The following is a 20,425-nucleotide window of genomic DNA, read 5'->3' as shown; positions in this document are numbered from 1 at the left end:
TTATGAGAAAAAGTCCATAAAAATCTATGCACAATATAATCTCAATTTCGTTATTAAAAATATATATGCAAAATATCTTCCTATTTTCTATATCTCCTGAATTTTCAATAGTACATGTTAAACATATATTTTATAATTTAAAAAAATACATTTTTTTATTTTTTGAGAAGAGTCTCACTCTGTCGCCCAGCCTGGAGTGCAGTGGTGTGATCTCAGCTCACTGCAAATTCTGCCTCCTGAGTTCAAGCAATTCTCCTGTCTCAGCCTCCCGAGTAGCTGGGATAACAGGCGTGCACCACCATGCCCAGCTAACTTTCGTATTTTTAGTAATGATGGAGTTTCGCCGTGTTGTCCAGGTTGGTCTCGAACTCCTGAGCTCAGGTGATCCGCCTGCCTCAGCCTCCTAAAGTGTTGGGATTACAGGCGTGAGCCACCATGCCTGGCCAAATTTAAGTTTTTGAAATAGTTCTTCCCGTGTTATTCTATTGTTGACTATCTAAAGGTGATTAAGACATTACTTGTATTTTTATATTTAAAATCCTTTGTCATTTGAGACTATCAATCAATGTGTTATTGAATAAATCCACTTGGAACTTCATTACATTTAGGTAAGTACATTACACAGCAGTGCAAGTCTCATATTCTTTATTGAATATTGATATATTTTCCAATATAAGCCTAGGATTTACATATTATATATCATATTCATATACTATACCAACATATTTTCTAATATATTTATATCATTGTGTTTAAGAAGCAAGGATGAATTTACAAAGAATTTAATAAAAAAGATAGATGATAGATGAAATTTCTTTTATGCTAATTTTATCATCCCCCAAAAAAATGAAAAAGTTAAGCCTAAAACTTACCTCAAAGGTATGGTCTAGTCTGTATACTGACACTGAATTTACTGCACTGACTATCTCCAATACGCCATTGAAATTATTCAAATCTTGAAAAACTTGAAGAATTTCTATAATTCTACTTAGTACTGCCACCCGTTCTTCAAAATTTTCTGCTTCCACAATGCATCTAACAACAACAAAAATTCATGGCTTAGAAAAGTTTCTTCACCTCACTTAGAAAACAAGATAATTATGAGTAGCCAGAATTTTAGCTTAAATATGACAATATTATGGCTATTAGGAAGTAGTAAATTAAAACTTACTTTTCAAACCAGAGGGTGAGATTTGTGGTATGGCGAATTATTTTTAATAAATTTGGAGAATTTATTTCTTTATCTTCTTTGGTCCACACACTCCCTACAAGTTCAGATGGTTGAACTTTCCTATGGAATTAAAAATCAGTGCAACTTAACCTATAAAGGATTAGTATCACTTAAAGATCTTCTAAAACTTAATAAGAAAAAGACAATTAACCCAAAAGATAGATGAACACATACATGAACAAGTAATTCAGAGAGGAATAGACCCAAATAGCCACAAACACGAAAACACACTTTATCCCTTACTCAGAGAAAATAACATAAAACTACAATGAAATCCCATTTTACTCATTAGATGAACAAAAGTCTGATAACTCGAGGCCAGGCGCGGTGGCTCATACCTGTAATACCAGCGCTTTGGGAGGCCGAGGAGGGTGGATCACCCGAGGTCAGGAGTTCGAGACGAGCCTGACCATCATGGAAAAACCCCGTCTCTACTAAAATACAAAATTAGCCAGGCGTGGTGGCAAGTGCCTGTAATCCCAGCTACTTGGGAGGCTGAGGCAGGAGAATCGCTTGAACCCGGGAGATGGAGGTTGTGGTGAGCTGATATCGCACCACTGCACTCCAGCCTGGGCAATAAGAGCAAAGCTCTGTCTCAAAAGAAAAGAAAAGAAAAAAAAAGTCTAATAATTCCAAATGGATAAAAATATAATAAAACAGGAACACCAATAGGGAAGTAAAAATTGATACAACCATTTTGTAAAACAATTTGGCAAGATCTCATAGTACTGAAGAGATACATATCAGATGACTCAGCAATTCGACTCTTAAGTATGCATATATCCTAGATAAACTCTTACACAAATTTATAAGAGCCAGGTGCAGCAGCTCATGCCTGTAATCCCAGCACTTTGGGAGGCTGAGGCAGGCAGATCACTTGAGGTCAGGAGTTTTAAGAATAGCCTGGCCAACAAGGCGAAACCCTGTCTCTACTAAAAATACAAAGAAATTGGCCGCGCGTAGTAGTGCGTGCCTGTAGTCCCAGCTACTTGGCAGGCTGAGGCAGGAGAATCGCTTGAACCCAGGAAGCAGAGGGTTGCAGTGAGCCGAGATCATGCCACTGCACTCCAGCCTGGGCAACAGGGTGAGACTCTGTCTCAAAACAAACAAACAAAAAACAAAGTTATAAGAAAACATTTACAAGAATGTTCAGTGAAGCATTATTTCCAAGAGTGAATAGAGGCTCACCATCCAGAGACTGGATAAATTGTGGAGTATAAATACAATGGAACACTATACGGCATCTAAAATCAGCTAACCAGAACCGTATTCATTGACTTGAACAAATGCCAAAAATGATTTAAGTAAAAAGCATGTTGCAGAATGATACGTAAGTATACGCAGTTCAAAAAATGTGCAAAACAAGCTGAGGTGCAGTGGTGCGCACGTATAGTCCCAGCTACTTGGGAGGATGAGGTGGAAGGATTGATTGAGGCAAAGGGTTTGAGACTATCCTGGGCAATCATAATGAGATCCTATCTCAAAAAAATAAAACAAAAAAACCAGGCATAGTAGTTCCTCCCTGTAGTTCCTGCTACTGAGAGACTGAGGTGGGAAGACTGCTTGAGCCTAGAGTTTGGGGCTGCAGTGAGCTATGATCATGCCACTGCATCCCAGCCTGGGTGACAGAGTGAGACCCTATCGTAAACAAACAAACAACAACAAAAAAACCAGTTGGGCACTGCAGCTCACACCTGTGATCCTGGCATTTTGGGAGGTTGAGGTGGAAGGACAACTTGAGGCCAAGATCAAGACCATCCTGGGCAACACAGCAAGACCTCATCTCCATGAAACTTTTTTTAAAAAATTAGCCAGGTATGGTGGTGCGTGCCTATAGTTCTAGCTACTTGAGAGGCTGAGGCAGGAGGATTGCTTGAGCCCAGGAGTTCAAGGCTACAGTGAGCTATGATTGTGCCACTGCACTCCAGCCTGGGCAATAGAGTGAGACCCTGTTTCTAAAAAAAAAAAAAAAAGTGCACAACAATGCTGTATGTTCTTTATGAATCTCTGTGTATGTATATAAATTATAAAAATATAAAGAGAAATAGTAAACATCAAATTCAGGGTGGTGGTGATTTCTTAGGGGAAAGAGAGCAATAAGATTTGGGAGAATTATACAAAGGATTTCAATTTTATCTAAAATGTTTTTGTTGTTCATGAATATTCATTATATTATTTCCTATATTTTTTGAATGCCTGAGTAATTAAAATTCAGACAGAAGAGCAGATTAAAACATTGTATACAGTGAGTTAGAATACACAATTTAAAAATTGGCCAAGTACAGTGGCTCACACCTGTAATCCCAGCATCTGGAAGGCCAAGGCAGGAGGACTGCCTGAGGCCAGGAGTTCAAGGCCAGCCTGGGCAACATAGTGAGACCCTATCTCTATTTTTTTTTTTAACTGGCTGGTGGCATTGCCATCAGTGGCCTACAGACTTGGTTATTCATTAAAAAAATATTTTTTAATCAGTAGATTTGTGTATAAATAAGTACTTGCTAACAGTTTCTGAAATGTTTTCTTAAAGTGGCTCTATTATTTCACCAGAAATTTAGTTTACAAGGCTGGGTGCAGTGGCTCATGCCTGTAATCCCAGCACTTTGGGAAGCTGAGGTGGGTGGATCACTGGATGTCAGGAGTTCGTGACTACTGTGGCCAACATGGTGAAACCCCATCTCTACTAAATATACAAAAAAGCCGGGCATGGTGGCACACACCTGTAATCCCAGCTACTCGGGAGGTTGAGGCATGAGAATCACTTGAACTTGGGAGGCAGAGGTCGCAGTGAGCCGAGATTGCACAACTGCACTCCAGCCTGGGTGACAGAGCAAGACTCCATCTCAAAAAAAAAGAAATTTAGTTTACAAATGATGTCAATATTAGGTATGTTTCTATGTCCTGAAAGTAGGTCCACATGAAGTGATGTGCTTTTTTTCTGATGTCCATTCATGTAAAACAATTACATTGTGAGAAAAAACATGATGCAGTACTATTTGCTTTTTTTTTTACCTCAAGTAACAAGTCCCTTCATTTCTACCTATCACAAATCCCACAACATAAACAAAGCTACCTGGATTCTAAATTACTTAAAATATAACACAACATTTTGAGTCAGATATTGACAACTTCTGGTGGGTGTGCTAAAAGTCTGGTTCTGAATGGCATAGCCCGTGCAAACTAGGCAAATTCTAAAGAATATAAAGTAAACATAATATAGTAAAGGTACCTTACTATATTACCTATTGGCACTAAATTTTATATATTCTTGCTTTTCCCTGTATAATCTTTATTTAAAAATTGGCTGCTAATCAGGATAATGCCTTGAAAATATTTTTATTTTGGAGACAGGGTCTCGCTCTGTCACTCAAGCTGGAGTGCAGTGGCACGATCTTGGCTCACTGCGGCCTCGACCTCAAGTGACCTTCCCACCTCAGCCTCCTGGGCAACTGGGACTACAGGGGCACTACAGGCCCGAGCCACCATGCCTGGCTATTTTTTGTAGTTTTTGTATGACGGAGTTTGCCATGTTGCTCAGGCTGGTCTTGAACTCCTGGTCTCAAGCGATCTGCCCACCTCGGCCCCCTAAGTGCTGGGATTACAGGCACGAGCCATCATGCCCAACTAAGCATATTTATATTTTAAAATGAGGCTTCTATACTACTCACAACAGCTATGATATGGAATCAACAGATTAATGAATAAAGAAAATGTGGTATATATACACAATGGAACACTATTCGGCCATAAAAAAAGAATGAAAGCCTGTCGTTCAAGGCAACATGGATAAGCCTGGAGGACCTTATGTTAAGCAAAATAAATCAGGCACAGAAAGAAAAATATAACATGTTCCCACTCATATATGAAAACTAAAAAAATACGAACTCATGGAAGTAGAGAGTAGAACTGCAGGTATTAGTGGCTGGGAAGGATTGGGAGGAGGGGAAAACAGAGAGGTTGGTGTAGAAAAGTTTTTGATGGAATGATAATGATAGTGACATTTTTTGACAGAGAGCTGTTACATGCAAGGCCTGTACCCTTCTCAACAGCCTGAGTTGTAAATGAGAAAAGAAAACCCATCTCACACAATATTCTATTCACTTAGCTGCTAAGGGCCTAGCATCCACACTAACTGACTTGACTGACTGACCTCAAACTAAACCAAGGTGAGGAAGTATTAGGAGTTGGAGAGGGGTGGTGGACTTGAAAATCTTCTTCCTGCCATTTCTCTTGTGACGGATTGCTAGTCCCCAGTCTAGGCCTAAATAGTGACATAAGACTTTTACTTGCAGGGCAGACTAGTTAAAAACTGTGCTATGACCTTTCCTCTATGCCCATGAGAGTAGATGAGGTATTTTTAAGCACTCATGAATAATGTGCAAAATGTTTTGAAAATAGGTAATGTTCAAGATTCTTAAAAATAAAGCAAGAAATTAACATTAATTGTCTACCTGTAGAGATCAGACTCCAAAAGTGTCAGCTGACGTGCAATTTCTATTGGATGAAGTGTCATGAGATCAAATGTTTCAAACTGTCCTGGTTTGCTGATATGCCATTCGATTGGTGGAGGTGGACTTTCAAAGGTAATATTATGGCTTATTCCATTTGCCTGAGCTTGCTTCTTCCTCCTGATGATCTTAGCAATTGACTCTACCCATTTTTTCATAGCTTTCCCTGGAAAAAGAACACATAAAGAAAAATGTCTTTTACTTGACAGACATGACTGCAAATCTTCATTTAATCCTTAACTTTCACCCAGCCTCAACAATTACCAACTCATGGCCAATTTTTTATTTTCTCTAACCCTACTCATGCCATCCCGTCACTTCCTAGGTTATTGTGAAACAAATCCGAGACATCGTATTTCATTCATATTTAAGCATCTTTAAAACACTCTTTTAAAGTAATAACCACAACACCATTATCACACATAAAACTGACAACTTCTTAATACATTGTTATCTTCAAGTATTTTGTCACTGTTCACGTTTCTCTGATTATTTTCGTTTTTTTTTTTTTTTTTTTTTTGAGACAGGGTCTTGCTCTGTGGCCCAGGTTGGAGTGCAGTGGCGCAATCTCAGCTTATTGCAACTTCCATGTTGCGGGCTCAGGTGATCCTCCCACCTCAGCCTCCCAAGTAGCTGAGACTGCACATACCACCACGCCTGGCTAATTTTTGTATTTTTTTTTTTGAGATAGAGTCCTACTTTGTCACCCAGGCTGGAGAACAATGGTGTGATCTCGGCTCACTGCAACCTCCACCTCCCGGGATCAAGCGATTCTCCTGCCTCAGCCTCCTGAGTAGCTGGGATTATAGGCGCACACTACCACGCTTGGCTAATTTTGTTGTATTTTTAGTACAGACGGGGTTTTACCATGTTGGCCAGGCTGGTCTTGAACTCCTGACCTCGTGATCTGCCTGCCTTGGCCTCTCAAAGTGCTAGGATTACAGGCGTGAGCCACCGCGCCCAGCCTAATTTTTGTATTTTTAGTAGAAATGGGGTTTCTCCATGTTGCCCAAGCTGGTCTTGAACTCCTGGGCTCAAGTGATCTGTCTGCCTTGGCCTCCCAAAGTGTTGGAATTACAGGCATGAGCCACTGTGCCTGGCCATATTTTCTTATATTTAGTTTGAAAAGGGATCTGAATAAGATTGCACATATTGCATTGAGTCAATGTGTCTCAAGTCTCCTTTAATCTACAGGTTACTGCTTTATTGCATATTTTTGCTTGCACTTTGTGGAAGAAATTGTCATTTGCCATGTTTTTCTGTCCTCTATATTTTCTGTAAAGCAGAGATATAGTGACTTGGTCTGATTCAGCATTAATTTTATGACACAAATACTTGCCAAGAATACTTCTAACAGGAGGCATATAATGTCGTTACCTTTTTGTGATAGTACCCATCCACCCATGATAATTCCCTAGGTTTATTATTTTACTAGGAACTGAGAAATGTGATATTCTACCATTCCTTTTTCCCTTACTAGTTGAAATACTTCTGCAAAAATAAACTTTTCCTCATGAACTATTTGGTTATTCTGAAGTGTAACTAGTATAGAAAAGAACTTTGGATATTAACATAACCATTTACTTAATTTATTCTAGTGTGTGTGTGTATTTTAGAAGCTTCTTAGATTGTGTCTAATCCAGTATTCTCATTTAGAATATAAATTTTTGTTTATTGTTTGTTTTGAGACAGGGTCTCACTCTGCCCAGGCTTGTGTGCAGTGTCGCAATTTCGGGTCACAGCAGCCTCGAGCTCTGGGCTTAAAAGTGATCGCTTCACCTCAGCCTCCCAAGTAGCTGGGACTACAGGCACATGCCACCATGCTTGGCTAATTTTCACATTTTTTGTAGAGACTGGGTTTTGCCATTTTGCCCAGACTGGTCTCAAACTTCTGGGCTCAAGCAATCAGCCTGCCTCTGCCTCCCAAAGTGCTGGGATATTCTAGGTGTGAGCCATTGCACTGGCCTAGAATACAACTTGAAAATGTAGTATTATGAAAATTTTAAGGCACACATAAAAATGTACCATAAACCTCTCAAAGTAGAAACAAAGGAATAACACTCTTAATTTTAAATAATATTCCCCTTAAAGAGCAAGTAGAACACGAAATAAGTTACACTTGTTATAGTATTTGTAATGCCCTATAATGTCAGATAAAACATAAATGTTCTTGATTCAATAATATACATTTGATGACACACTTGTTTAAATGTTCATGGCCTAGCGTTTCATTTCTTGGGCTATGATCCTGGAACTTAAAGTAGAAAACTCCTCTCTTTCAGATTTCAGAAATATACCAAAAACATTTTCAGAAGATGTAAATATTATAAGAAAGCTGTTAATCATTAAAAGAGTAAGATTAAAGAAAGTAAGAAAACATAAAATTACATATATTTTTATTCAGTTGAAGAAATGGCAACCTTGCAATGAGATAAAATTAAATAGCTTAAATTTATTAAAGAGGACTTTTGACTTCTTTAAAAGAAATATTCTCCTCAAAAACTTGAAAAGGCAAAGCTCTGAGACCTCAGATGATTCTAAACATATATGAGTTTCTTGCTGTCTATAAAAAACATTCCGAATGTTATTTCAGCTTTTTAAAAATGAAAAATGCTGGCCAGGCATGGTGGCTCACACCTGTAATCCCAGTACCTTGGGAGGCTGAGGCGGGTGGATCATCTGAGGTCAGGAGTTCGAGACCAGCCTGGCCAACATGGTGAAACACCATCTCTACTAAAAATACAAAAATTAGCCAGGTGTGATGTCATGTGCCTGTAGTCCTAGCTACTTGGGAGGCTGAGGCAGGAGAATCACTTGAACCTGGGAGGCAGAGGTTGCAGTGAGCTGAGATGGCACCACTGCACTCCAGCCTGGACAACAAAGCAAAGCTCTGTTTCAAAAAAAAAAAAGAGAGAGAAATGTTTTAGTTTCTTAAAGTCACACAAATTTGAACACAAACTCATGTGCAATATAAGATTCAATCAAATCTTTATATAATATACCTCTTACACTTGAAATGAAGGATTCTAGTCTTTCAAGCAATTCCAAGTCTCTTTCAAAGTCATAAAAATGATGTTCAACCCAATGCCGAAATACATTTAAGATCCTGATAAAATGGAAAGAAACACATTTTAGTGAAACATAAGTGTTCAATTACACTTCTTCCTTCTCTAATGCCATGATGATAGCTTTATATACAAAGGTCAACATAATACTCAAAGACTCTCTAATCTGTATTTAATTAATACCTTAAGTGCTTCAATGACAAGAGGAGAGTAGGTCTCCAAACTGTGTATTATTTATTAATAAAATGTATACTTCTAAAATATTTATAAGCATAAAAATAGTGGTTTCTGTGCTTCCCATTTATGTTAAGGAAAAGTACCTTTCCTTTATTCCCATGTAGAAAACTTATGCTCTATATTACAAAAGCTATTTTTAAATTCATAAAAAGCATTTTTAAGATTTAAATTTTGGTACTTTTTTACTTAAAATGGAAAACCAACTAAGATATACTGTATCTGGTTCTAAATTCAAGTGCTATCATCAAATTTCCTTCTTTTTTTTTGAGATGGAGTTTTGCTCTTGTTGCCCAGACTGGAGTGCAATGGTGCGATCTCAGCTCACTACAACTTCCAGCTCCCAGGTTCAAGTGATTCTCCTGCCTCAGCCTCCCAAGTAGCTGGGATTATAGGCGCCCGCCACCATGCTGGGCTAATTTTTGTATTTTTAGTAGAGAAGAGGTTTTACCATGTTGGCCAGGCTGGTCTCGAACTCCTGATCTCAGGTGATCCGCCCACCTTGGCCTCCCAAAGTGCTGGGATAATAGGTGTGAGCCACTGCGCCCAGCCTATCATCAAATTTCTACATAATCTACACATATATCTACAGTCTCATTTCATTTCAAAAGACAAAAATAGAAGAACTGTTTTGTTTTACAGTATCACAAAAATGATTACCTATAACCTTGCAAAGAGAGGTTTAATCAACTATGCAAATGGAAAGGAAAGGAAAGACAAGAGGCGAGGGAAGAGGAAGGAAATGGAGGAGGAAGAAGGGAAAAGGAAAGGGAAGGAAGGAAGGAAGAAAAGAAGGAAACTAGTAGGCAAGCCACGGAGAGAAAATATTTGCAAAATGTTTATCTGACAAAGGACTGGCATTTAGTCCTACCCAATTTACTCCTACAACTCAGTAATACAAAGACAAGTATCTCAATAAAAATTAGAGGATTTGAACAGATTCTCCACAAAATAAGTATGAAATACCACTACATCCAGCAGTATGGCTAAGGCACAAAGACTGACATTACTAAACACTGGTGAGAATATGAAGCAACTAAAAACATTGTTGGTGAGAATGTTTGGGAAGTTTTGGCAGTTTCTTTCAAAACTATACATACACATACCTTCTGACCCAGCCACTCCACTCTGAGTTATTTACCCAAGAAAAGTGAAAAATATTCACAGTAAGACTGGTAAGATAAAGTTCATAGCAGCTTTATTCATAATAATAAAAAACGAGAAAAAGCCCATGTATCTTTCAATGGGAAAAATGAATAAACTGGTATATTCATATAATAAAACACAACCTCGCAATAAAATAAACCATTGATACACAAGCAAAACCATGGATGAAATTCAAAAGCATGTTGAGTGGAAGAAGACACAAAATTGAGTTTATAAGAATGCATTTATGGGCCGGGCGTGGTGGCTCACGCCTGTAATCCCAGCACTTCGGGAGGCCGAGGCGGGTGGATCACGAGGTCAGGAGATTGAGACCACGGTGAAACCCCGTCTCTACTAAAAATACAAAAAATTAGCCCGGCGCAGTGGTGGGCGCCTGTAGTCCCAGCTACTCCGGAGGCTGAGGCAGGAGAATGGTGTGAACCCGGAAGGCGGAGCTTGTAGTGAGCCAAGATCGCGCCACTGCACTCCAGCCTGGGCGACAGAGCGAGATTCCGTCTCAAAAAAAAAAGAATGCATTTATGTAAGACTCTAAAACAGGTAAAACTAATCTATGGAGGGAGAAATTGGAACACTGCCTTTGGGCAGTAGGAACAAAAACTGATGAGAAGGAACATAAGGGAACTTTCTGGGGTGTAGTAACATCCGATATCTTGAAAGGTGTTTGGATTATAGAGATACATGTATTTGATAAAACTCAACAAAAGTACACTTAAGATGTGTGTATCTTCTGTCTTCAGTGGCAGCAAGAAAAAAATGTATTTAATTATATGCATATTTTAGAACAAAAGAAAAACAAACACTCAACTGTTAATGACATACAAGTTGAAGTATTTAAGGAGTGTACTTCAAAATTCATATAAAAATGAATGAACTGATAGATGAATGATAAATGAACAGATATGAATAGATGAATACATATCTAGGTGGTAGGTTTATGGGTATTATGGGTATTCATTGTAAAATTCTCAATTTTGCTGTATGTTAAAATTTTTCATAATAAAATGTTAGAAAAATTACTACCACCCATTTTACTAGAAATCTTTCAGTATTTAGTAACAGGTTTAATAACTTGGCTTGGATTTCAGAGTTTTCCACTCCATCCAATTCCATATAGGTAATCTCATCTACTACTTGCAATACAATGCCTATATTCCTCTCAGGTCAATGTCCTTATCTGTGTCCTCAGCACACCATTCTCATTTCTGCCTTCTTGTCTTTGTTCACACTATTTCTCATGACCCTGAATACCTACAGTCACCTTTCTACCTATCTAAAGCCTATACATCCTTTAGGGGCAGTCTCAGATTTTACCTTCTCCAAGATGCCTTCCCTAATTACTCTGGCCTAATCTTTGCTATTCCTGAAATTTTATAGGGATGTATTTTTCTAAGTCACTTAAGCACTCCAAGTAGAACAATATATAACTGTTTCATGTGTCTTTTTCCCCCAGTAAAGTCCCCAATAAAGCCATAGTATCATGACAGTCTATGTTATTTTTGTACTTAGCATAGTTATAAGTACAGGACTGAGAACACAGCAAATGCTTAGAAATACATAAAGAGCTTATATGACTGAGAATCGAAGATCATACTCCCACCCCCTACCCCACCCAATAGCAACCTCATAAATGTATGTGTCATATCAAGGGATTTAATGTGAGTGTAGATAAGTACAAATGCATCACAGCTAGTAGAAAAAAATTAATTACTTATTTATTGCTGATACATAAATAATCTCATCTTATATAAAGAATGATATTAAAAGTTTTGGTGAAAGACATATAGCTGGGAGCACTATCATTCTTCTAAAACTGCATTTATTTGTGGCAATTATCCTGGGAAATAAATAACTAATATACTCAGTTCCAAAATTACAATTTATTAGTCAACAGTAATCAAGGAAACTTGAAATTTAGAGAGAAAAAAATTTAGATTATATATAGTTAATAAGATAACTTGGTTTCCAATGGAAGGCGGTAGATAATACTTTGGTTACTTGGACTGTAAAGAGGGCTAATCGAAGGTGCTTCCAATTTTCAATGTAAAGAAGGCTAATCGAAGGCACTTCCAATTTTCAATGCTTAGTGGTACACACACACACACACACACACACACACACACACAGGCTAAGAAAGTCAGACATGAGTCTGAATCTTGTCCTGCCACTCTTCTTTATATAACTTAGCTCAAATTACTTCATCTTGTTAGGTTTCAATTTCCTTATATATAAAGTAGGAATAGTAATCATGTTGTAAGAATGAGATAAAAAAGATAAAGCATTTAGGGTAATCCCTGGCACACAGTAGTATTTATTAACTGGAAGCTTCTATAATCAAATACATTTTTAGAAATTATTGCAATTAAAGTAACAATGTCTATATATTTTGTGAGAGATAAGTGGAAAAAGGGCTAGAACTTCCAAAAATATTATAAATTGTAAAAAAAGCCAGGATTAGTGTATGATCGCAAAGGGAAATGAAGGAAAAAAGTGTGAAAAAAGGTTGACAGCAGGCAAGCTCATATGAAATTTTATAATTTTTACTTACAATAACAAATAGGTATCCTGCTATGTAAGCATAACATATCACATGCCAGAGATATGTGATGCAAACATAGGATATTTAAATAGTTTAATTTCTTCAGGGTATTTAAGAATAGCTTCACTGAGAAAGAACTCTTTTAGTTTAACTTAACTGCTGTGAAGTTAAAAATATTACCTATATTTGAATTAAAAGCTGAGAGCTTTTGTGTTAACTATATATTGAAAACTGACACATAAAATGTGTGTGTGTGTGTATATATATATATATGTATATAAAATATTCAAGCCAAACCTAAGTTGTACTGGTTGGACGTATTCCTTGCGAAATCTTTTAAGATCTGCACTGATTGGCTGCTCGCCTTTCTCTATTGCCAATTTGTCTGCGTCAGTAGGTTCTGGCTCTGGAATTTCAAACCTAAGAAGAAAAGCAAAAGGAGAAAAATCTGTTCATGCATAATGAAAATACAAGGAGGAAAATAGCAAGCAACCTTCTTTCCTACCACTTCCACGAAAAGTGGATTACTGTTAAAACTTCCCTTGAGGTATGATATACTACAAAAAAACTGTCCTTTGGCTATACAAAACTAAGGTTTTGTATTCTTACTTTTATAAAAACTAAAGTTTTCTCTTTTAGCACTGATCAATACACAAAAGGTCCAGGGAAAAGAGCCAAGGAAAGAATTCATAAGGAATTTAAAGAACATGACAGCAATTGCTTATCTAATAATGTCTTTAGTATTTATATTATTAAAATGAAAGTAGGCTAATAAATTTATTTAAATGAGTACAAATTCAAAGAGAGGGCCAAAACTGAATATTTAACAATATTTAAATAATTTACCTAAGTGGATAAGATAAAAAACCTTGCTCAAACATAGGAAATACAGCTAAACTATAAGTCTAACATGTGTGCTTTCCTTATTATGGACATGGAAACAGAACTAAGTAGATCTTCATAGCACATTACACTGACTCAGTCTGGTAAATTTAGTTTGATAAAACAACACAGTGATAGAGATCTAGAATTATATATTGATAATACAGTTAATAAGCTTTGGTATAATAAGTTTTATTAAGTTTTAAAACGTAAAACTAAAAATCATTTTTGAGTCCAGATTCTACATTTTAAACTATAAAACATTTAAAATGCCACTATAATACTAGGTAAAAAAAATTCAACCCAACACTAATTTTAAAAGTTAATCATAATAAAGGAATTGCTGATTTTTTAGGTTTAATAATGATATCTGATTATTAAAAATGAGCACATTTTCTAGAGATACACAGAAAAATATTTATAGATGAATTATGTTGTCTAGGATCTACTTCAAAATAATCATGGGGTGGGGCATTTAAATTTGTAGGGAAACAGATGAAACAGTGAGTTGATAATTACTGAAGGTGGGTGATGAATAAATGGGTTTATTATATTCTTGTAACTGCTCTTGTATATGTTTTGAAAGTTTTCATAACAAGTTTGTTTTAAAAGTGGAAAGTATTTGGCAAAGTAGTCTACAGTCCAAAAAAAAAAAAAAAGTGGTAAGTAGAAAAGTCTCTTTTAAGAAAGTATCATTTTATTACACAGAACAATATTCATTCAAATATAGTGCTTTCATCCGCTAAATTAGTCTTTCTGATTACCACTTGAAATATTTCTAAGAGCTGAAAAGATCTGTGTTATAAACAGATTTTAGGGAGTACTCTATTTGAAGAGAATAGTAATACTGACAATTTAATGCCAAATAAAGTATGTTCAATAATTACTTGAGTATTTATTAGGTACTAGGCACTTTACAAAATAGTTAATTTTTCACAAAATATCAATATAAGTGAAATACATATTTTTCTTACCGTTCAATCAGTAAGCTCAGCAATTCCTGTGGTTTACAAAATGAACGATATGTGGTAAGAAAAGTACGAACAAAATTGGGATCTGAAAAGGCAGAGCATAAAACAGGTTTCATGTTTAATGTATTCAGTTTAATTAACTCAAAGTACCATATTTGGAGGCCTTCCTCCCTTTTTCTTTTTACTTCGGCTCCTCAGATTGTGGCTTTTCCTGACAATCATGGTACTGGCAGGATACCATGGTATCCCTGCCATACATAGAGAAATACTGACGTAGAGAATATACTATGGTATATTCTTAATAAGCGAGGATTGTTTTCAAATTTGAAATTCATGAATATGGTTGGGTGCGGTGGCTCATGCCTATAATCCCAGCACTTTGGGAGGCCGAGGTGGGTGGATCACGAGGTCAGGAGATCGAGACCATCCTGGCTAACACGGTGAAACCCCGTTCCTACTAAAAATACAAAAAAAAAAAAAAAAAATTAGCTGGGCGTGGTGGCGGGTGCCTGTAGTCCCAGCTACTCGGGAGCCTGAGGCAGGAGAATGGTGCGAACCCAGGAGGAGGAGCTTGCAGTGAGCAGAGAGTGCCACTGCACTCCAGCCTGGGTGACAGAGTGAGACTCTGTCTCAAAAAAAAAAAAAAAAAAAAAAAAAGAAAAGAAAAGAAAAAAAAGGAAAAAAATTCATGAATATGTATATTTTATGAATATTTATTCAATAATTAATGAAGTTAACAGTATTACATTTTTAGACATTTAGTTCCTTCTCTTATTTATTCCTTTTGTTTCTGCAGTATTTTTATATTTTGGAGGCAATCCATTTTTTCCCCAAGCCTCAAATATTTTTGAGCATCCTGAAAAAGCTTTTGGGTCCCAGGCCCTAGGTCAGCAGTTGTAATGAGTTTCACATACCTGCATACATATGATATGTTAACCTTTCAATTAATTTCACTACAGTTCCTCCTTTAATAATGGGGATGCCACTTCTACTTTGCAAGTTGTCTTCAAAAACAATGTTTTCCTCAGAGTCTTTTACTACAAAACGATATACTTCAGGACTTGGTAATCTCAGTGGTTGCTCATTTTCTTCTTTCAATAATACTGAATCTAACATTCGATCTAGAGTACTACGATAATGAAGAGAAACAAGGGCTGCCATCCAGTTGTTTTTTTCTTCAGCAGACTTAGCAGCAAATATTATGCTGTTCTCATCTTTGGATACTAATTCAAACGCATGCTTGTACTCACAAGTATCTTCTTTATCACAAATTTGTATTTTCCTCATGACAAATTTTTCTTTTAACCTGTATTCTGCACTACTGTAACCTGGAAGCCGAGTCTGGCCATGATTAGGTTTACAACTGATCATTAAGCCATCAAACAGAAAAATATGCCGTTCATGTTTGGCACCGATTCTTGTCAATGGTCCCTCCATAATGAATTCATTACAACACTGTCCAATATCTTTGCCTTCCCATCCATCAATATTTTTCTGAATTTCATTCATTTTTTTGATAGCCAGGTGTTTGCTTCTTAATTGGTGACCATAAAAAGGGCAAACAGGGTCTCTAAAAAAACAAACAAACAATATAGCTTATTCAACAGCTAGCAATCCAAATGGTTTCAAGCATAAACCATCTCAAATCAAGTGAGTAAAATATTAAATAACCAAACAGTAGCTTTTTACACACAGCATTTAGTTCTAACTTTGCCACTAAATAATACATCCCTCAATTTCATTATTATGAAAGAGAAGTACTACTGGCTCTATAAGAACTAAAATTACAAAAAATCCTAAATTTCTTTCATAGATTATATTTTTAAACATTTATTAAGTCTACCCTAGTAATATAACAATACTAATCTTTTTTTTTTTTTTTTGAGATGAAGTCTTGCTCTTGTCCCCCACGCTGGAGTGCAATGGCACGATCTTGGTTCACTGCAACCTCCACCTCCCAGGTTTAAGTGATTCTCCTGCCTCAGCCTCCCAAGTAGCTGGGATTACAGGTGCCTGCCACCACGCCCGGCTAATTTTTGTATTTTTAGTAGTGACGGGGTTTCACCATGTTGGCCAGGTTGGTCTCGAACTCCTGACCTCAGGCGATCCGCCCACCTCGGACTCCCGAAGTGCTGGGATTATAGGCTTGAGCCACTGCGCCCAGCCAACAATGCTAATCTTAAGACTAGGCTGGGTTGGCCAGGTGCAATGGCTCAGACCTGCAATCTCAACACTCTGGGAGGCCAAAGCAGGCAGATCACCTGAGCCCAGGAGTTCAAGACCAGTCTGGGCAACATAGCAAAACCCTATTTCAACAAAAAATACAAAAATTAGGCAGGTGTGGTGGCATGTGCCACCTAGCTACTCGAGTCCCAGCTACTCCAGAGGGTTGAGGCAGGAGGACTGCTTGAGCCCAGGAGGTTGAGGCTGCTGTGAGCTGAGATCACATCACTGCACTCCAGCCTGGGCAACAGAGTGAGACCCTGTCTCTTAAAAAAAAAAGAAAAAAAGGCGGGGCACAGTGGCTCACACCTGTAATCAGCGTACTTTCGGAGGCTGAGGTCAGGAGTTTGAGACCAGTCTGGCCAACATGGTAAAACCCCGTTCTCTACTAAAAATACAAAAAGTAGCTGGGCATGGTGGTGGGCTCCTGTAGTCCCAGCTACTTGGGAGGCAGAGGCAGGAGAATCACTGGAACCCAGGAGGTGAAGGTTGCAGTGAGCTGAGATTACACCACTGACCACTGCACTCCAGCCTGGGCAAGAGAGACTCCTTCTCAAAAAAAAAAAAAAAAAAAAAAAAAAGGAAAGGAAAAGGAAAAAAGAGAGTAAAAGACCAACATAAAAGTTATAAAAGTATGACAAGCACAACTTTTAAGAATGTAACTGTCACAATAAATCACACTTCTTTAGAAAACCAGGCATCAGAGACAGCGAAGTAAGCAGAGGCATTCACATTTTCAACACTTTGGAATTACCCAGGTCGACGTCTAGGTGAATACTGCTTGTAAATTCGGTCCAAGCTACCTTGGAGATTCAGGAGAGCAGTAATAGCTTGGTTCAAACATTCTCTGTCTTCTTGTTCTTCACTACATGCTTTCAATTGCTAAGAAAAAAACAGAAAGAAAAATCAAAACTGCATGGTTTGATTCTTCCCCCAACTTTCTAGTAATAGAGAAAACAGCAACAAATATTATCAACTCTAAATTAATTTTATATATACTTAATAAAAACAACTATAATTTTATATATACCTACTGACCTCTCAAACCAACCCTCTTTCTTTCTTTCTTTCTTTTTTTGAAACAGGATCTCACTCACTGTGGCCTTGAGCTCCTGGGTTCTAATGATCCTCCACTCTCAGCCTCTCAAGTAGCTGAGACCACAGGCAAATGCCACCACACCCAGCTAATTTTTAAAATTTCTGTAGAGACAGGGTCTCGCTATGTCTCCCAGGCTGGTCTTGAACACCTGCTCAAGCTATCCTTCTGCCTCTGCCTCCCAAAGTGCTGGAATTACAGGTGTGAGCCACCAGGCCTGGCCCAACCCTCTTTCTATAAACATAAACACAATACAGATATAAACTAACATGAGCATACTAATCAGGAAAAAAAAAAGGAACTGTAAAAACCATTTGGACATTTTATTTTTATTTTTTATTTTTTTTGAGACATTTTATTTTTATTTTTTATTTTTTTTGAGACTCCACTCTGTTACCCAGGCTGGAGTACAGTGGCGGGGCTAACTGCAGCCTCAATCTCCTGGGCATAAGGCCTCCCGAGTAGCTGGGACCACAGTTGCATGCCACCACATCCAGCTAATTTTTTTATTTTTATTTTTTGTAGAGATAGGGTCTCACTAGACTGGTCCCAAACTCCTGGGCTCAAGCTATCCTTCTATCTCTGCCTCCCAAAGTGTTGAAATTACAGGTGTGAGCCACTGTGCCAGGCCATATTTTTCAAACATATTAAAAAAGTTTAAAACATCTAAAGCATGAAGCTTACAACTTACTTATTCATTAGCAACTATGAATAGAGAAAATAAGATAAATAACTATAAACTATTTCATATTCTCTAATGATTACTTTGTTTTAGCAATTTCAAAAAGTTTACAAATCTTTGTTATATAACATAATCAAGTGTACTAACTTTAACACTTCAATCCATCATAAACTTTTCCGTAAACAGCATCTCTCAAAGGATTCCACTGCTATTTTTTACAACATGAAATGTCAAGAAACCATGAAAATTAACATTCTATCTCAACCTTTAGAAGATTTAGAAACTGACTTATTAATCCCTAAAACTCGGGTTCTATTTCATTTGCCCCAAAATTTTCTCGTATTTCACTCTGAGAAAGAAAGCATTTACTTAATAATAAATAATTCAGATTGGATTGGATTGTGCTCCAATGTTTTGATTTTTTTTTTTTTTTTGAGACAGGGTCTCACTCTCTCACCCAAACTGGAGTACAGTGAGGTGATCACGACTCACTGCAGCCTTGCCTCAACCTCCTGGACTCAAGTGATCCTTCGATCTCAGCCTCCCAAGTAGCTGGAACTACAGATGTGTGCCACCATGCTTGGCTAATTTTTTTTTTAATTTTTCTGTAGAGATGGGGTCTCGCTATGCTGCCCAGGCTGCTCTCAAACTGTTTTAATCTTTTTGAAAGAAGAGTTCAAAGTGGAGCATCATATAGATATTATATATATTATGTATTTACAAATATATATTTATGCAAGGATATGGGGAATTATGATAACTTCAGAAAATTTTTAAAAACTTAAATCTATTTTGTGATCTTAAATTAACTTATTAGAGATTTTGGGACAAATTAAAATTTTCCTTATATTCCAAGAGCAATCTCAAAAGCATTCAGCAATGGTTCCTTTTCCTCAGCAAAGAACTAACTGGATATTGTTTGAGAACTTTGTCTATTACCTTTTATTTATATGTCTTAGAAATTATTCTCTGTATGAAGCACAGAGCCATTTGATTTTATTTCAAGACACATGTAGAGGTCTTGTCATCAAGAGATTAGCAACATAATGTAAATGACTATCATCAGAAGTAATACCTTAATCTCTAGAGTAAGCAATAGAAAGGATGGAAGCAAAGTCAAAATATCATAGAAAGTTTGAAAAAGGATCTGTGCTTGGTTATTCTGACTTCTACAGGTGAAAGTTACCGGCAAAATCACTTATTTTGCTGCTTTAAAGATTTCTTACAGAAAGAGTCTTCTCAGCTCCACTCTAAAATATTTATTTAATAAATATGAATGTTGATGATATCAAATGCTTAATTAGAACTGTTTTATTCTTATTGTTTTTGTTGACCAAATATCTAAATTATCACCAGTAGTGATATTCTACCAAAAAGGTATGAGGATACCAAATTTTCATTGTCTACTTGGTCTTAAGGCTGCTCAAACTCTTCCACGTGTCATTTTTAAATAACCATGTAATAATTATAAGCTGTAAAGGAGAACAAAATTGAGGATATTTAGAGTGGGATTTCCTGGTAATGGAAGTATGTTACACAATGGCTCTGTTTGGCATAATAATCCAATAATTTGCTAAATATTTCTTGAATTTTCGGCAGTGAGATTTGATAAACATCATATTAATGAATATCCAACTAATATTCTACAGATACTTAAAAGAATATGTTCCAAACATCTTACACAGAAATTACTGGGCCAGGCAAGGTGGCTCACACTTGTAATCCCAACATACTGGGAGGCCAAGGCAGGCAGATCACTTGAGCCCAGGAGTTCAAGACCAGCCTGACCACATGGAGAAACCCTGTCTCTACAAAAAATACAAAAATTAGCCG

At 37.0% G+C, this 20,425-nt stretch overlaps 1 protein-coding gene across 3 annotated transcripts in view; it reads right to left on the bottom strand.

Annotated features, from left to right (window-relative positions):
- The window catches only part of SOS2 (SOS Ras/Rho guanine nucleotide exchange factor 2), a 114,709-nt gene that overhangs the window by 26,494 nt on the left and 67,790 nt on the right, over positions 1-20,425 (bottom strand). For all 3 annotated transcript variants that reach the window (XM_058429940.1, XM_032179211.2, XM_058429941.1), the window contains exons 9-16: positions 17,569-17,696; positions 15,506-16,161; positions 14,595-14,676; positions 13,036-13,158; positions 8,739-8,842; positions 5,680-5,902; positions 1,172-1,291; positions 873-1,035 (exon numbers count right to left, since the gene is read on the bottom strand). In XM_058429940.1, the coding sequence (XP_058285923.1) occupies positions 873-1,035; positions 1,172-1,291; positions 5,680-5,902; positions 8,739-8,842; positions 13,036-13,158; positions 14,595-14,676; positions 15,506-16,161; positions 17,569-17,696 (1,599 nt within the window). The remainder of the gene's footprint in view (positions 1-872; positions 1,036-1,171; positions 1,292-5,679; positions 5,903-8,738; positions 8,843-13,035; positions 13,159-14,594; positions 14,677-15,505; positions 16,162-17,568; positions 17,697-20,425) is intronic.

Source organism: Hylobates moloch, unplaced genomic scaffold, assembly GCF_009828535.3.
Source record: "Hylobates moloch isolate HMO894 unplaced genomic scaffold, HMol_V3 SCAFFOLD_16, whole genome shotgun sequence".
NCBI lineage: Eukaryota > Metazoa > Chordata > Mammalia > Primates > Hylobatidae > Hylobates > Hylobates moloch.
This window is presented reverse-complemented; position numbering and strand designations above follow the sequence as displayed.